Source organism: Neofelis nebulosa, chromosome 1 (genome assembly GCF_028018385.1).
Source record: "Neofelis nebulosa isolate mNeoNeb1 chromosome 1, mNeoNeb1.pri, whole genome shotgun sequence".
Classification (NCBI taxonomy): domain Eukaryota; kingdom Metazoa; phylum Chordata; class Mammalia; order Carnivora; family Felidae; genus Neofelis; species Neofelis nebulosa.
This window is the reverse complement of record NC_080782.1, coordinates 102,063,917-102,082,094: the sequence shown is the minus strand read 5'-3', so window position 1 is coordinate 102,082,094 and position 18,178 is coordinate 102,063,917. Positions and strand designations below refer to the sequence as shown.

Genomic DNA, 18,178 nt, shown 5'->3' with positions numbered 1-18,178 from the left:
CAGACGCGGCGCCACCGGGAGACGAGCCACCGGCTCCGGCTTCATTTCAACGACTGACGTTGGGAAAACACTGCCGCGCCCCTGGCCCAAGGAGGTAACACACCAAGTAGAAAGAGCGATCAAAAATTAATTCGGTGCACTGCTCGGGAGCAAAACCCTGTCAAAACCTTATCGAGACGTTGGCACAAGCAGCAAACGGATTCACAGGCAAAGGAAAACAATACAAGTCTCGTTAGATCGTTTTTCTGGACATTGTTTAAAGTCTGAAAGGGACCAAATCGTTTCAAAATGTTGCCAGTAAAAATTATCCTATGTGGAATGCAACTAATCCTTTTAGGTTCCTGTCAACTGTTTCCACAAAAGGAATCCGATTTTTCAAATCAAAGATCCAAAAGTCTTTGGGGAGAGATTTATTACATGCCAGAGCTTTAGTTACAGAATAGAGTTACAATAACAACTCGCACCCACCAACTCCCTAAAATAAGGGATCCCTTCCCAGATAATCCCAAAGAAGTGTGGGGGATGGCTTGCTGGAGCCCTGCTATGTATTGGGGGAGGGGAGGGAGATGGAGGGGAAGAGGAGGAAAGCTAAGAAATCTTAAATTCCTGACATAGGAAAACAGAACACAGAGTGCCTCAGCATTTTATTTTTATCCTCTCTACCCCTGGTAACTTTTGAAGAAGAAAACAAAACCCAAACTTGGTGACTTGCCCTCCCAGTTCCTTGGTGATGACAACTTAAAGGTGAGGTTAATGCTTGAACTGACTACGGAAAAACTCTGGGGTGCCTAGGCACCCCCAGTGGTGTGGAATCTGGACTCTCTGGGTTTGCATATTGATGTGTCTACAATTTCTGCAAGTGGAAAAATATTTATTTTAAGGTTTGTAAAAGAATACAAGAAAAATAGACTGTGTTTTATTTTTTTTTAAATTTTCTTTTATTTGTAATAAAATGGTTAAGCATGTGAAAAAAAAAGGGTCCGAGGGTTTTTCACTGTGATTCTATTTAACTCTTCACAAACCCATGTGAACATAAACTCATTCCATGTAGGTCACAGTCTCAGTTCACAGGACTATGAGCATTTTGTGATGTGCGCCTCCTCCCTTTAATTTCTTCTTCTCTTCACAGAGAAGAAATAGTGGCTGAGGATACCACTACTAGGTGATCTATTAGTAAAAAGCCTTAAAAACTTGGGAGGAAACTCAAATTTATATTTATCTGCACGGAGGAGTTTGGCACTCCAAACCACATGGACACTTAATATGCTTTAGGTGTTTTGTGAGTAAACTGTCAAACTAGAAAGATACTGTCAATAACCAGACAACCTCTGTTTCGTTTACAGACTACCAAGTTTGAAAGAGTTATGTTAAATAAAAAAACTGAAAGAAAATTATCTTCCTACTCTTCCCTCCACCTTACTGTTTTCCTGCTGCACTGGCTTGCTCCTCTTGTTCCACGAGTGTATGCTTATGTGGTGGCAGGAATTCTTTCATTTAACGTGGGAATAAAGGGATTTGCAATGAAGCAGGTGCTCAATAAATACTGCAGACTAATCCCACTTTACCAAGGCTTAGAGGTTAAAGAGATGATCAGTAGATACGCAACTAGAGAAAAGAAATAGAGCAAGAGACTAGAAGAGTGGATTTAAAGCACTACTGGTTTGTTTATTTTAGAAGGGAGGAGACAGTCATCTCTACAAATACACAACTGGCCGAAGAGAAAACACAAGGCCATCTCTTCTCATTATTTCCAGAAAGGCTTAGGTAACAATTGATTTCATACATAGAGAGGGGATTTTGAAGAAAGAGGAGTTTTTACAGATAGCCAAAGATTTCTCTTAAGTAATTTAAGAATTTGGGTCTCCTCCAAAGTTTAGAAGTCTTACTTTTTATTTCTGGGAAGAATAAGGAGGTCGGAAAGAAGCCTTAGAGGAATCATCATTCTATACAATTGTATAGGTTTTATGTTCTCCAAAATATGTTCCCATAAATGGTCTTATTGTAGTCTCACAACCTATCCTCAAGCTCCCCAAAACTACAAATGAGTGTAAAAACTGATCTAACATTTAGTTTCAAACTAGTCTTATTTATTCTGTTGTGGGATTTGGAGAATTTTTTGGTTTGTGTTCCCCCCCCCCCACTTCATAGTCAATCATTAAAAATCTCATCATGGTAATTTTCATATACATGAAGCTTTGCATTAAAATGGTACAAAGCAGAAATAGAGAACCAAGTTGTTTTTCATTCATAATAATACTTCATTGTTGACATTTCAGAAAATGTGTTGTGTCCTTTTATTGCTGAAAATCTCTGCCTTTTACTTATATTAATGGGAATTCCGAAACAAGTGTATACAGACGCTTCTGCTTTCGGCCATAACTAATATGTGCCACTGCTGTGTCTTTACTAGTCTGTTATTAATCAGTCAGTAGTTGCAAATAAGAGAGAACCCTCAATTTGTGCCTGGCTCCCTCTGGGACAGAGAGGGCCAGGCAAGGCCCCAGGGCCTCTGATCCACCACCTTGGGCCTGCCCAGAACATTCCCTGGTGCTCAACAGACTCAATGGGCCTATGGACACATTCCATATATAGCTTGCATTCTTAACACATTAGACAGATTCTCCTTTAACTGTAAGATCCTAAATGCAGGGAAACACCCCAATGAAAAATCAAGTCAGTTTCAAAAAATAACAGAAAAATAATCTCCCAAACTGTCTCCTGATTTCAAATTCAGGACCAGAACTTTCCAGATTCTCTAAATATTAACTGCCTGCTTTTATTCCTGAAATGGGATTTTGTTATCTTTTACAGTGTAAAATCTAAAAGAAGAACTGTTTCTGGTTTTACAAAAATACTCCTCTAGAAAATCAATGCTACCTTCCATTAAGCACTGTCCCTTGAAAAGACCACTATAAACACTGTCCTTTACAGTCTGCAGCTCACTGTTAGGTGCAATCCTTGCACTGACTCCAGCTTGGATGTTCTCATAAGGGACAAAGCATTGGCCCCAACAACTGCCCGAGGAGGCTAGGGTTTAATAATGCTTCTGGTGGCAACTGGCAAGGATGCTTTGGCATCAAGAAAAAGATGTGATTCCAGCAGGTGGTCTGGAATTCCCTCCCCGCCTAAGCATTTTAGGGAAACCTCTGGCCAGGCAGTTCTGAGCTCCAGGTGGGATTGTCCCTCAGGAGGCTCCAATGCAGTGGATTAATTGTGCAAGGGCTAAAAGGACTGGCTTAGCCCACATCATACACAGCTGTTCAAAGACAGAAAAATCTTCAAGAGTGTGTCTGGACAGAGGGGAGAGGGTACATTCTGAGAAAAGTGATTTTCTTTCTCATTAAATGTTAAATCAGTTGATCTGACTCTTACATATTCTTTTTTTTTCCACTTAGAGACAATATGACCTTAAGTGTGGTTCTAAAGACCTGCTTAGCAAAATTTCTGTCAGTGTGGCAGAATTTCAACCATTAAAAATTAGGGAGAAAAGCAGAGGAAATGGGCAAATAGTACAAAGGTGAAAAGGTGAGGTAGGTTTGTGTGTGTGTGTGTGTGTGTGTGTGTGAGTGATACTTTAAGGGAGATTGCTAATGCACAAAAGATTGGAAGAGTGCTGTCATGTGGCACTAGGTAGAGGAAGCTGACATTTCTGAAATAACTTGACTAGAGATTGCAAATGTATCTACATGAAGGGGCTGGGGTATCTCCTGAGTAGAGGAAGGAGGGAGGAGGATCTAGCAAGGAAGCAAAAAGCGCATAAAAAATGGCTCTTCTACACAGTGACCTCTAAGGCAATTGCCCTGCCACAGTGGGTGTTTAATAAATCACAATGACGGCCACAAAATGTCAGTGTGATGTGAAGGGCATAAAATGGGATTTAAATACTGAAGTCCCAGTAGCTGTGACCTTGGGCAAGTCATTTCATATCTTTTCAACCTTAATATCCTTATTTGTAAAATGAAATCAGTAATAATTCTTGTTGTCACTATTTCAGTGTGGTTGAGAGAAATATTAATGAAAATCCTTTTTAAACGCTAATGTGTGCTGAGGGTAATGACTGGAATAGATGGGCGGTTCCTAAGGAACTGGTGACACCTGCTTCTTGATCTGATGCTGGTTGCAAGGGTATGTTTGCCTTGTGAAAAGTCATTGAGATTTGTGCATTTTTCTGTATGTGTATTGTACTTCCTAAAATGTTTACTTTTTAAAAGTGAGAATAGCTCAAAATGGCTTTTAAAGTCAGGATGATGATGATAAAGAGCAGGAAATGATAAGTGTGGGCCAGAAACTCAGAGGCTTTATCTCATTTCTCTTCTGAGCCATCTTATCACACCTGGAGGCTCAGAACTCAAAAAGGGGATTGATGATAATAATCCATTATTTTCTATGTGTGTTTACTTGTTACTGAATAGTGTTTTCCTGGTAAAGAAGCAAGAGGAATGAACCAGGAAGCTTCCTGCGTGCCAGAGCGGTCAACAATAAAAAGAAAAGAGCCCAAGCTGTTCATGTCAAGGGAAAGATGTGATTAGAGAGATGTGACATGCAAAGAAATTATCTGAAAAGTGAATTCAGTTGGGAAAGTACAAGTCCCAAAGAGCCATGAGCAGCTGGTCATGATCAGATTCTCCATCTTCCTGTCAAATGTAATCGTATCCAAATTGGCAGGGTATTTATTGCTAAAGTCGAAGGGCCAGATTTTACACTAAACATATTTACACATTTACATTCGTGGCCCTATAAACAGTCCACATTTCACTGGCCGTGACATCAAACACATTTACCAACAAAAAGCATATGCCTAATTACAAAATCATAGGGGAGAAGAGAGGCAAGTGGCAGCTGATGGGCAATGAGCGGTCATGCCTCTGTGTGTGTGTGTGTGTGTGTGTGTGTGTGTGTGTGTGTGTGTGTGGCCCAGCTGCAACACCAGGAAACAGGGAGAGACAGGAATGGATGCTGACAATGCCGGGCCCACTTTACTTATCCTCTGCTTCCCAGGCCATTCCTTGTCTGGTTCAGTTCGAAAGGGGTAGGGGATCCCTGGCACGCCAATGTGTCCTGCGGTCATCCCCTTGAAGGATCCCAGAGAGACCATAGTGACTGCTGGGCAGATTTCTGATTTGGATTGAGTTTGATGTAGATATGAACTTAAAGTTGTCCCCACATGACTTTTCTCAGTCAGTAATAAAAATAAGTGTGAGCAAAATGTGTAGCCAGCAGAAAAATTTTAAACGAAAACTAGAGTCGTTAACTCCTGGCTCTGGGTACTAAGATCTGATCCTTACTCATCTATAGCAGTTATAATAACACAGTTAGCTGCTCCAAGCTTGGTCTTCGGTCAAGCAAGGAAATCAGAGCCACCAGGGCCAGAGAGAGAAAAACAAAACAGGCACAGCCGCTGGCCTCAGACAGCCTTTAATAAATGACACAGGCTGGTAGTCCATCAAAATAATCACCTTCCATCAGAAAAAACACCTCCCCCAGCTCTCTCAGAGGACAGGGTACAGGAAGGAATGGTGGGCTTTCAAAATAATAATAATAATAATAAAACCTGAAAGGCTGAAGCTTTTCCCAAATGGATGCTTATTACATTCACTGTAAGAATTTTGATAGTAAATATACCCCAAATACAGTTCCACCAGCAGAAAGTTTGGGCAGGAAAGGCCCACTGAGTAGGGGACCGGGAAGGAGAGCTGAGCAAACATCCAGATGCCTCAGTGAGAGAAAATGGGAGAGGTTCTGATCATTTTTTCCTTCCCCTCCCCAGTTTCTTTTTCTTTTCTTAAGAGGAAAGGAAGTGGCTCTTAAATAAATGCATAGGATGCACAGGAGAGGGCACATGTTGTTGAGCAGAAGCGCTAGCTTCTTATTTTAAAGAAATAAAATAATTACCCAATAGAGAAAAAAAGAAATCAACCAAGAAACGATCTAAGGTCATGACATCATGTGTGGTACAAGGAGCAATTCAATCCATAAGGGCTTCATTACCCCGGCAATAGATAACATTTGGCTAAATCTAGCTGCAGAGTAAATCTCCGCAGCACAACAGAGCCCTGAATGGAGAGGCTCCTTTTTGTGTGGTCCTTCTCCGGGAGCTGCCTGAACCATTAGCCCCAATATATCCCTCTCCCTATTAACTGCAATTCCCTCCCGACTGAGCTTCGGTCATTTGTCTCCAGGCTCTACGGGGGCGTTTGATGAGCAGAGAAACAAGGCGAAGGGGAGAAAAGCGTCGGGTTAATGAGTTGTAGCAAATCCACACTTTGTAGTTGGGAGGAGGAGAGCTGGTGGCCAATGTTTGTCCAACCGGTTTATTTTTCGAGACCCAGCCTATTGAGGAAGGCTTGTTCAAGCAAGCTTCGTCCTTACAAACACACAAACATCCTTCTGTTTGCCTTCAAAGAAAAGAGGACCAGAGCTGGATTTGCATGCGAATGAGGAGCCCCGGGAGGAGACGTCCTTGCCCATCAAAGGCCTCCGTAGCCCGGCAGCCCCGCGGCCTTTGTTCCAGCACCTGCTCGTCCACTCAGCCAACCGGGCGAGCCCTGCGTTCCCGGCCGCCCGGTAGTCCGCCACCGCTCACTCCCCTGCCCGGCTCGCCACCTTCGCTCCCCACTATCTCGTCCGTCTCCGGGCCAGCAACACCTACCGTGGAAGCCCAAACCCGGAAGGTGATGAAGCAAAACGCGACAGTGAGCAGGCCGGTTGAGCTTACTTTTTCTTAGGGTTCAGGGGCGCACCACAGGCTTGCGGTCTCTCTAGCTGGCTTGGGTGATGCGGGACCCCACCTCCAGACGCCAAAGGAGGCCAGCGCTGAATTGCACAGTGCCTTGTTACCATTCTCTTAAAAAAAGCGCGGACAACCTGGGGGCGGGGGAGGGGGTAGAGTCCGTCCTGGCACTTTTTAGAGTTGCGGGAATTTGAACAGAGAGAAGGAGTAGCTGGGATTCCCCGCTGTTCGGGACATCCAAGTATCATGCAAATAATAGTAATACCCATGGCCCCGTTCTTTCACTCTCTCCTCCAAATGACTTTCAGCTCTAAGTTTCAGATCTGTGACTTACAGAAGGCTGCGAGGCATGCGAGCGGTGCCTGGGCCGTCTGGGTTCCGCCTGCTAACTCGTCTCCACCCCGGGCAGCTGTGGCATCTGGACGTTCTCGGTTCCAAAGTCCTCTCTCTTAGCCGTGCTAGGGCAAACGTAACTTTTGTATGTAAGATTTTGATCTAACAATATTTCAGTTTGTATCTATATACTTAGTAGTAAACTATGAGGGTATGTTTAAACTCTTAATCTATTCCAAATATTTGATAGGAAAAAACCCAGAACTTAATTTTTGAGGCTGTGAGAGTCCATTTTTTCCCCTCCCTAAAAGGGGACAAGAGGACAGGGCATCAAGAGTGAATGTCACTGCAAAAATATTGGCCTATAAGTCAGTCTTCGTTAACTTGATTGGTTAGTTGTGCAGATCTTCAGGTATATACCTGTCCAGATTTTTTGAAAAATACTTTAATAAACATATTCAACCTCCTCTGCAACTCACTAATATTATTTAAATTACATATTACATATGCTTTACTTTTATTTGGAGCCCACGATAACATCTATAGTCATCAAAACTAGAGACTCACGTTTTTTCAAAGAACTAGAAATTGCCTGCAACACGTAGTTATTGAAAACACTTAAAGTTTGAAAAAAGATAGCCTAAGTCATGAAAATTGTATAAATGCTTCAATAAACACCTGATACATTTTCATTTTTATTCTTAGTGTGTACTACCCTAAAATTGAAGATTTCTCTTACATACCTTAAGTTACACATTTAAATTAGAATTTCAATGTTAAGTTTGCCTTTTAGAATAAAAATTTCCTTATTCAATTCCTGAAATCCCTTCTGTCAGGAGAGTGGTGGTTTTAAACCCTAGAGCTTTCAAATACAATTTATTTTATATGTGTAAATATTCAGGACTTCAAAGCTACTTAAGTGTTGATCATCTCTAAAAATTTTAAACTAAAAGTTACCTATTTGCTTGTGTTGCTTTCATTACAATATAATGTGTTGCAGAGCTTTTACAGATATATGCAATATTGTGCTCAAAAGCAAGTGGAAATCAAAGGAAGTGGGAAACTGACAAATAAAGTTCCATAAAATTATCTGAGGGTAACTGTGGCATTAATTTTAAATAGCCTCAATGCTCTTCAAAATGGAATGGAATGAGATTTGAAAATGTATACCAAAGTAACTTCTTCAACTTGTAATCATTTAGAAGTAGTTTCTGGTTTCTTGCAATAGCTTTGACCTAGGAAGTATAACTGAAAAATCATGGCATGATGCTTTTGTTAAATTCTCTTTGAAAATAAAATGTCCTATTCTATATTGGGTTCCTACACAACTCCCATAGAAATTTCCTTAACAAAAGAGAAAATAAACTAAGCAGGGGACGACTGAAGCCAACTTTTTGGTGGATTTTCTTTGAAAATTAAGCATTTTATTTCTGAAAAAGTGTAAAAATCTTACATTAGAATAGTACAATAATAATTGCCAGTAAAATTTACAATACTCCTTGTAAAGAATACGCAGTAAGTACAAAATAAAAAATCCGCGTGTCTATTATGATACAAAACACAGGTTAAAATAAGAAATGATAATTTTGACTCTTTTTCCTTGTGTAAACATGTTAATCATTTTTTCCTTTTCATGAAAAAGTACACCAGACAAGTGTCCTCAAATAAAAACTATTGCTTCGCTGGCACTCTTCAGGACCTTTACTGTTTGTGTATCATTCTTTTGAACATTACTGATATTTTTAACGCCTGGACCTGAGAATCTCTAGACCTCAAAAAGGCTTAGATTTTTTAGAGAAACGTTTCCCACAGTCAAGGAAGCCCCTTGTGCCTAGGCCAAGGGAGTGCCCCCACCAGTACCCTCTTCCTCCGCACCCCGGGTCGGGGCCTGCAGCATAGGGCGACTTTGCATAAATAGAGGGACCCGCAGAGCCAAAAAGCGCGTCCCCGCTGCTGCCAAACTCAGTCTTGTCTGAGAGTCCCAAGCGGCGAAAATGGGGGCGCGAGGTCGGGAGGGGCCGCTTCGGGAGAAGTGTACCAAACGCCAAACCAGCAAGATGAAAGAAAAAAAAAAAAAAAAAAGAGCCGGGATTCCTACCTTCTCTTTCCCAAGCGCGCTAACATAGCGTTATTAACAATTTGAAATCCTAGCAGTAAAGTTCTCGACACTGGACAGGGCAGTCCCTTGGTGCAGAGTCCCCAGCGCGGCGGACGAGGAGACCGAGGAGGCGGCGGCGGCCGCGGCGGCCACGAGGGAGCGGGTGAGAGCGGCGGCCGGGCCTACGGCCGCCTGAGCCGCGCAGCCGCCGCCGCCGCCGGATCCCGGCGCGGGCGCGGACGGGGTCCCCGCAGAGGGTGAAGGCGAGGCCTGCACGGCGACGGCTGCTTGCGCGGCGGCGGCGGCGGCGGCGGCCGGGCCCAGGCTGCCTCCGATGATGCTCTCGATGGAGAAGGGAGAGCGCGCCAGCGCCGAGGCGCCCGGGCCGCCGGCCTTGGCAGCCGAGGCCTGCAGGGGGGCGGGCAGGGCGGCGCCGAGCGGGTGCGGCCGGTAGCCGAAGGCGGTCCGGGCCAGCTCCGCGGCCGCGCCGTGCGGCGGCGGGGGCGGCGGGGGCGGCGGGGGCGAGTGCGGGTGGAAGGCGGCGGCGGCGGCAGCAGCCGCGGCGGCGGCGGCGAAGAGGGCCGAGGGTGGCGCGTAGGGCGGCAGCTGCAGGCCGTAGCCGCAGCCGTAGGGGCCGTAGCCGTAGGCGTGCGGGGGCGGCGGGGGCGCGGGCGGGAAGAGCGCCGCGGCCGCCGCGGGGTCGCCCGCGCCCGCCGCGCCCCCTGCGCTGCGCAGCAGCAGCGACTCGGCGGCCGCGGCGTTGGGCGGGAGCAGCGGCTGCCGCTTGAAGCGCTTCCTCCGGCGCAGGAAGCTGCCGTTGTCGAACATGTCGGCGGACTCGGGGTCCAGCGTCCAGTAGTTGCCTTTGCCGGGGTTGCCGGGCTCGCGGGGGATCTTGACGAAGCAGTCGTTGAGCGAGAGGTTGTGGCGGATGCTGTTCTGCCAGGCGGGGAACTTCTCCCGGTAGTAGGGGAAGCGGCCGCTGATGAACTCGCAGATCTCGCTCAGCGTCAGCCGCTTCTTGGGGCTCTGCAGGATGGCCATGGTGATGAGCGCGATGTACGAGTAGGGCGGCTTCACCAGGGGGTTCTTGGCGCCGCCGCCCGCGGTCCCGCCGCCGCCGCCGCCGCCCGAGCCCGAGCCCGCGCCGCCGCCCCCGCCGGCCCCGGCCCCCGCCACTGGGGCTGGGCCCGGGGGCGCCGGGGAGGCCACTGAGCGCGGGGCCAGCAGGATGTCATCGTCGTCGTCGTCGTCCTCCTCCAGGTCCTCCAGCTCGTCCTCTCCGGCGTAGGAGCGCCGCCGCCGCCGCCGCTGCGCGGGGACCGCCAGGCGGGACACGCCGCCGCTGCCCTCGTCGTCGTCCTCTTCCTCGTCGTCTTCGTCCTCGCCCTCCCCTACCACGTCGATGTCTGTCTCCTCCGCGAGGCCGGAGGCATCGGACATCTCCGTGCTCAGGGTCATAGCTGTAGCGCGGCAGCGGCGAGGCGGCGCATAGGGGCGCCGGGCTCCGGGCTCCCGCCGCGCCCCAGCCCGGGTCCCGGGCGGCGGGCCCGGCACGGGGGCGCCACGCTGGGGGCGCCGCCGCCGCTGGAGCTGCGCGGGAGCTGCCGGGCTGCGGCAGAGGCTTTTTGCGCCGCGACTTTGTAACTCCTGCGCCGCCGCGAGAGCCGCAAGGTCTCTGCACTCGCTGGACTCCGCGCGCACCGGTCCCAGGCGGGGGGACTTGACCTTCCCCTTGCGGAGCGGGGCCTCGCACGATCAGTGAGGAGGGGGTGGCGAGGCCCCGGGCGAGCAAGTCAGAGTGTCGGGCGCCCGGGACGGTGCGGGACGGGTGAGAGTCTAGGGACCGAGCTCGGCGAGGCGAGGGCTGAGTCCAGGAGAGGGCGGACCTTTCCTCGGCTTATAGCAGGAGGCCTGTCACATGGTGTGCACGTCAGAGCGCTACCGAGGGAAGGGAAAGAAAGCCTAGGAAATCAGCCCTGTTCGGGAGAGAAAGTTTGCCCGTAGGAGGGAGCAGCAACGGAGAAGATGGGGGGAGGAGAGAGGACCCCACCACTCTTTACTACTCCTTGTCAAAGGGGTTGGGACCCGAATTACGTGCTGGCCCGCGGTGCTCTGGACCTAGGGCCACTGCACGAGTTGGAATTCCCAGGCTCCTTCCCTTCAATTAGCCCTCAATCCTAACTTCACAAGCACTCCCGTGACGCGACAGTTTGACCAGTCAGATGGCCTGTAGGAGACGTCCAGCCCAGAGGTAACTCCCCTCCCCCAATCGTCCGAAGTGGTACCTGGGGAATGGCTCTGAGATCTGTTGGGTTGTCCCATCTCCCCCAGATTGGGCCAGCAGCTCCCCCATCGAATCTGTAGAGAACCCCCCCCCCCCCAGTTTAAGCACAATAATAATTGTTTACTGACCTTTTAACCTGTCCCCTTCGGTTCTTCTCCAAAGACGTTTGTTTTCCGCCATCTGTTAATAAAAATGTGGTTAGGCTGGCGTTTTAGTCACTTATCTGCAACTGAATGCCCTAGAAACTTGACAGCTAAACTAAGCCCCTCTAATGAGAGGATCTGACAAATTTCATGGGAATAAAGAAAGTAATCATTGAATGCAGAAAAGAAATAGAAAATGTTAGTGAAAAACAAAATACATTTTTAAAAACTGCACCCTAGGAGCAACTCATAAAAAGCTCTTTCATAATGGGTAAGGGACTCTATAGTTCTTAGTAAGAGGAACATTCTAATCAACACTTCACAGTAATCTCAAAATACTTAAATAACTACAACATATACACATAATCAAACTTAATAGGAACTATATTAATTAAAACTTTCAAACCAGCTTTAGAAATGTTTTTGGGAAACTTAAATATTTCCAATAGCTACTGCTGAAAAAGAAACGAAATAATATTTTAAAATAAGATTCAAGTTCTTTTCAACCCAATTTTCCTTTTTAGGTCACAAGGTAGTGGAAATATTTAAATATGATATTATTTTGAGTATACCCATCTTTGTCATCAACTCTAATCATTGTGGCTGGTGTAAGAATCCCAATAGCTTGTGGAATTCACACTCACATAGCCATACTTTTTCGATATTTGCATTTCCTAAAACACTTCTATTTCAAAGTAGGGACCTGCCTCCAAATTACAGCTTTCTGATTAAAATAACCACTTGACAAAAACTAAGTATCAAAAATCAATGGCTTTTTGTAGGAACAATCATCAGCTACCTTTGTGTATATCATTTTATCCACCAGGTTTTTCACATTTTCAAACGTTTTATTACTCCCCTTATCCATCACAGAGTCTCAAAAATAAACTGTCCCCCCACCTAAGACCTATTTTAAAATCGAGTTTTTGTTGCCTAGGAGAGCTAACCACCAGTTACACTTACAAATGACCCATAAAGTCCATCATAGATCTTTGACAGATCTACGAGAACGCCTCAAATTGTAAATAAATTATTTTCCACTGAGTCTCGTTTGAAAAATGATTGAACCATTTAATTATTGTAAGGCGCTCAGCATTAACCCGAGCCAACATTAATCAGCACTATTAATCAGGCATCACATTGCTTTGTTGATGTAGCCAGGATTCCTTACCAAGGCGTTCACTTTTACATTAGGAAGTTTAAGTTTTATAAGTACCCAGTCAATAGCTAAATAAACACCATGATTTGCACTAGACTGAGGATTGGTGTGTGGCGAGGTATTTGAAGGTAAAACGGAGGGGAGGAATTTGTTCCCAGACCATTAGTTACTTTAGGTGATCAGACCCCATTCCCCTACCCTGAACTTGTCTGGCCAAGGAGGGCGCTGAGATTGACTTTGCGTTCCGTTTGTACCTTTGTCCAAAGCTCCCTCCCCGAAGGGTTAAAGGGATCTTCCCTGGAAACGTTTGAAAAACGTGGCAAATTATCTTCTGGCCACTCAAGGATAAGTGTTAGGATTTAGAGAAGGTCAGAGCTGAAGATCAACCCAGGACGAGTGCTGCGGGGACAGTGTTAACAGAGATTTGGGTGAGCTTTATACTCGAGCCCCAGATTTGGACGTGTCACTTGCTTTGTTTGCTTTAGTGAAGCTACACTTTTGTACGCGACCTGTAGCTCCCGGCTCTTGAAATTCCCAGAGCGCGGAAACCCAAGTGTTTCATTTCCCGCGTGGTCCTCCTTTGCGCCCCTCGTCCCCTCCCCGCGGGCGTCCCTCCCAAACGTGCTCCCAGCTCTCAGCCCCGGCTGGGGAATATCCACCGCCACGCTCTCAAGCTGGCACAAGGGACGAGAAACTATTCTGTGAGGAGGGCTGGGGGCGACGCGGCGATCTCCCTCTCGTGTGCTCAGCTGGCGTGCACGCTGAACGCGCGGGGCGCCCGCCTGGCCGGGTGGTGCCCACGTGGGGGAGGGCTGCCCCCTGGCGGCGGCGCAGCGCCCTGCTGACCGCGCCGCAGGCCCGGATCCCGAGCTGGGAGGCAGCAGGCGTTTTGCGAGTGTGGCTAGTGGGCTCCGGGCCTTCCCTCCCACTGGCCGTCGGACGGCCAGGGTTTTTGTTTCTTGAGGCCCCACCTCTCCTTCTCGGGAGCGGCCGAGCAGGAGCAGAGGCCTTTCCCTGAACCGCAGGTTTCTGCTGTTTTCACTTGGATGGTTTGGGCGCTCCACAAGTCCCCCGCCCGAGAGAGCCGTTATTGGGATTGTGCGGCAGCAGGAATCGGGGAGGTGGCGGGACCTTCCACTGGGGGGGGGGGGGGGGGTCGGCGCCTTGCACTCGGTCCCCTCACAGAACCTCCTTTGGTGGGTGAAGGCTAGCAGAGACCTGGGGGAGTAAACTCCCCATTTGGGACCTTGGACTCCAGCTCTCTCTGCCCCAGAGCATCCCAAGAGTTTACCCATGAATGTGTATACGAACGTGTTTCCCAACTCGGCGGACGCTTGGGGCTGCGTCTCTCCTGGAATAATTCCACAAGTCTGTACTGAGATACCACTTTGTGCCTAGAGCTCTGGTTCTGGAGAGAAAGAATAAAACTGGAGTCCGTGGTGTGAGGGGTCCCGTGGGGGAGCCAGGTAGATGGGCAATTGTTAGGCCCAATGACAAGTGCTTTCTCAGTCCCTCGGCCACAACAGCGGTGCCTGGGAGCCATTCTTTAACCGGACACTGTCCTTCCCCGTGGCTCTACGCATCTTCCTTTTCTGGAACCTCAAACGTCTGGAGGCCAAAGGGCATTCTATTCCTCTTTGTTTTTTTTAAATTTTTTTTTAATTGTTTTCCAGTGTGTGTTAAAATATACATAGCATAAAATTTACCCTTTATTTTTACTTTTTAACTTTTTTTCTTGTGACTAGGCTCAGAGCCTTATATGTATTAAGTAATGTATAACATGAATATATACACAAACATCCCATCAGTGGCATAGCACAGTAGTAAAAATTTACCACTTTATACAATTCAGAGGCATTAAGTCACGTTGAGGCAACAATCGTATTATCCATTTCCAGAATTTTTCCATCATCCCAAACTGAAACTCTGTACCCATTAAACAGTAACTCCAGGGGCACTTGGGTGGCTCAGTCGGTTAAGCCGCCGACTTCCGCTCAGGTCATGATCTCGCGGTCAGTGAGTTCGAGCCCCGAGTCCGGCTCTGTGCTGACAGCTCGGAACCTGGAGCCTGTTTCGGATTCTGTGTCTCCCTCTCTCTGACCCTCCCCCGTTCATGCTCTGTCTCTCTCTGTCTCAAACATAAATAAACACTAAAAAATTTTTTTTTAAACAGGAACTCCGTTCCTCCCACCCAAACCCCAGCCCCTGGCAACCATGATTCCACTTTCTCTATGAATTTGAGTATTCTGGCTGTCTCACAAAATAGAAAAATACAGTGTTTGTCCTTTGTGACTGGCTTATTTCACTTACAATATCTTCAAAGTTCATCCATGTTGTAGCATGTATCAAAATGTCATTCCTTTTTAAGGCTGAATAATACTCTTTTCTATATATACACATTTTGCTTATCCATTCATCTGCCAACGGACATTGGGTTATTTTTCTCCTTTTCTGTTCCTTTTCACATCTCCATGCACCTAGCTCTTTGTAACACCATGCATGCAGTGGCCATTCAATAAAGGTTTGTCATTTTCCTACACCTTTTTCACCCCAGAAATCCTCAAAGGAACCCCATTGTCCTAAGAAAGCACACACATTAGTGAAGTCACAGCAACAGTCTTCCCACACCCTTCTAGATTTGTAACCTCACCTTGCTCACGATTTTGAGACTTTCTTTTTTTTTTTAAGATTTTTTAAAAGTTTTATTTATTTTAGTGGGGGAGGGGCAGAGAGAGAGGGAGATAGAGAATCCCAAGCAGATATTCTGTCACCACAGAGCCCAATGATGAGCTTGAACCCATGAACTGCAAGATCACGACCTGAACTGAAATTAAAAGTCGGATGCTTAACCGACTGAGCCACCCAGGCACCCCAACGTTGAGACTTTCAGATTCACACTCTGCACATTATCTTCAATTTTAAAGAGTTTTTTTTTTTAAAAGGAAGAGTTAAGACTCCACCAGAATTGTGAATATTTCCCCCTGATGTGTGCGTGCACGTGCGCGCACACACACACACACACACATTTTATATCCCTTTCCTGCCTTCTTACCTGTCTTAAAGCCTTGGAGGCCCCAGATGACCTTGAAATGTTTCTCTGGCTGTCCAGGCCCTTCCACTTCAGCATTCTCTAGTGGTTTAATATTCCTTCCATGAAAAAGACCTCTCTGACCTCAGCCGTAGCAATCTCTTACTCGACACATCCCCAAAGGCAAGGGAATTAAAAGCAAAAGTGAATTACTGGGACCTTATGAAGATAAAAAGCTTCTGCACAGCAAAGGAAACAACCAACAAAACTAAAAGGCAACCAACAGAATGGGAAAAGATATTTGCAAATGACCTATCGGACAAAGGGCTAGTATCCAAAGTCTATAAAGAGCTCACCAAACTCCACACCCGAAAAACAAATAACCCAGTGAAGAAATGGGCAGAAAACATGAATAGACACTTCTCTAAAGAAGGCATCCGGGTGGCCAAGAGGCACATGAAAAGATGTTCAACGTTGCTCCTTATCAGGGAAATACAAATCAAAACCACACTCAGATATCACCTCACGCCAGTCAGAGTGGCCAAAATGAACAAATCAGGAGACTATAGATGCTGGAGAGGATGTGGAGAAACGGGAACCCTCTTGCACTGTTGGTGGGAATGCAAATTGGTGCAGCCGCTCTGGAAAGCAGTGTGGAGGTTCCTCAGAAAATTAAAAATAGACCTACCCTATGACCCAGCAATAGCACTGCTAGGAATTTACCCAAGGCATACAGGAGTACTGATGCATAGGGGCACTTGTACCCCAATGTTTATAGCAGCACTCTCAACAATATCCAAATTATGGAAAGAGCCTAAATGTCCATCAACTGATGAATGGATAAAGAAATTGTGGTTTATATACACTCCACAATTGTGGAGTACTATGGGGCAATGAGAAAGAATGAAATATGGCCCTTTGTAGCAATATGGATGGAACTGGAGAGTGTGATGCTAAGTGAAATAAGCCATACAGAGAAAGACAGATACCATATGGTTTCACTCTTATGTGGATCCTGAGAAACTTAACAGAAACCCATGGGGGAGGGGAAGAAAAAAAAAAACGAGGTTAGAGTGGGAGAGAACCAAAGCATAAGAGACTGTTAAAAACTGAGAACAAACTGAGGGTTGATGGGGGGTGGGAGGGAGGGGAGGGTGGGGGATGGGTATTGAGGAGGGCACCTTTTGGGATGAGCACTGGGTGTTGTATGGAAACCAATTTGACAATAAATTTCATATATTAAAAAAAATATATTCCTTCTATGAGGGTTGGTTCATACATGCCACTGAGCTAATGTCAAGGTCACAACAACTGGTGAAGTGGGTACCATATGATGGCTGCGGAAACAGCCATGGATAGTTGCCTCTAGTTGTTATAGAGGCCACGAAGGCAGAGTGGAGCCCTCCATATTCATGTCGCAGTTCCAGAAGCCTCTCCCAACAAAGGACTCCATGGGCCAGACTCTTTGCACCCCTAAATCTGCTTCTTTGGAGCCAGTTACGTAGTCTGAAAATAAGTTCAAGGCAAGGTGTTACTGGCTGAGAGTAGTTAGTACCTCTCCTAAGGGTAGGTACATTTTAACAAAAAACATTTGATAAAATGTCATAATCCAGTTTCAAATGGGGGTCTTCACGCAGTGTAGTTGGAAGTTAGAGTCCTTTGTGAAGAAGATATTTTAGTGGCCTTCTGGGTCTTAATAAGCAGTCTTATGCTTGCACAACAGCTCCTTAAACAAGCATTTCATGTCCTGAGCAAGATTCAGAAATCCTCAAGAATTCAGAATGTCAGCAAAGGTCTAAATCTGTGTTTTATAACAGCAAAATTATTTATACTGACTTAGGAATTTTCATTACCGCAGTTAACCTGGACTAGCCCTCCTGCCCCAACACACACCAGCACAGAGACTTATTTAGCTCTGATCTCAGTGGCTTGAGGCGGCATGTTTAAATTTTGTATCCCAAAATGAAAAGTTCAGAAGATATTTTTATCAGGAATTTAACTGCAAAATACACACATCTCCATTCCAGAGAGGACTCTTCCTTTGGGGGGTTACCTTCAATACAACACTCTCAAGAGAACATGTTCATAGCATCACCTGGGTGGCTCAATGGATTAAGTGGCTGACTTCAGCTGAGGTCATGATCTCGCGGTTCGCGAGTCCAAACCCTGTGACCGGCTCTGTGCTGACAGCTCAGAGCCTGAAGCCTGCTTTGGTTTCTGTCTCCCTCTCAAAAATAAATAAACATTTAAAAAAAAGAGAATATGTTTGTAGCTCTGTAATCTTCTCATGTTTACTTACATTGTTTAATAAGTTAATTTCTTGGAAATAGACATGTTATTTTTAATTCTAACATAAGAATTAAAAAATAGTATTACCATATCTAGAAAGAATGCATTTAT

The 18,178-nt window shown here is 46.3% G+C and overlaps 1 protein-coding gene across 2 annotated transcripts; it reads right to left on the bottom strand.

The window, feature by feature from the left end:
- Positions 1-1,433: 1,433 nt before the first annotated feature.
- FOXD1 (forkhead box D1) lies at positions 1,434-15,906 on the bottom strand. 2 transcript variants are annotated; one of them, XM_058729847.1, is made up of 4 exons: positions 15,803-15,906; positions 11,577-11,628; positions 9,162-11,102; positions 1,434-7,188 (listed from the first exon to the last, which is right to left on the bottom strand). In XM_058729847.1, the coding sequence occupies exon 3, from the start codon at positions 10,620-10,622 to the stop codon at positions 9,195-9,197; it is 1,428 nt and encodes a 475-aa protein (XP_058585830.1). In that variant the 5' UTR covers positions 10,623-11,102; positions 11,577-11,628; positions 15,803-15,906; the 3' UTR covers positions 1,434-7,188; positions 9,162-9,194. The 2 variants fall into 2 exon arrangements, with proteins under 2 accessions (XP_058585830.1, XP_058585820.1); XM_058729837.1 differs by lacking the exon at positions 1,434-7,188 and having other exon boundaries at positions 8,455-11,102.
- Between the last annotated feature and the right edge of the window lie 2,272 nt (positions 15,907-18,178).

Bases quoted from the DNA above. Each gene is read 5' to 3' on its own strand.
- FOXD1 (XM_058729847.1), bottom strand. From the start codon at position 10,622: ATGACCCTGAGCACGGAGATGTCCGATGCCTCCGGCCTCGCGGAGGAG.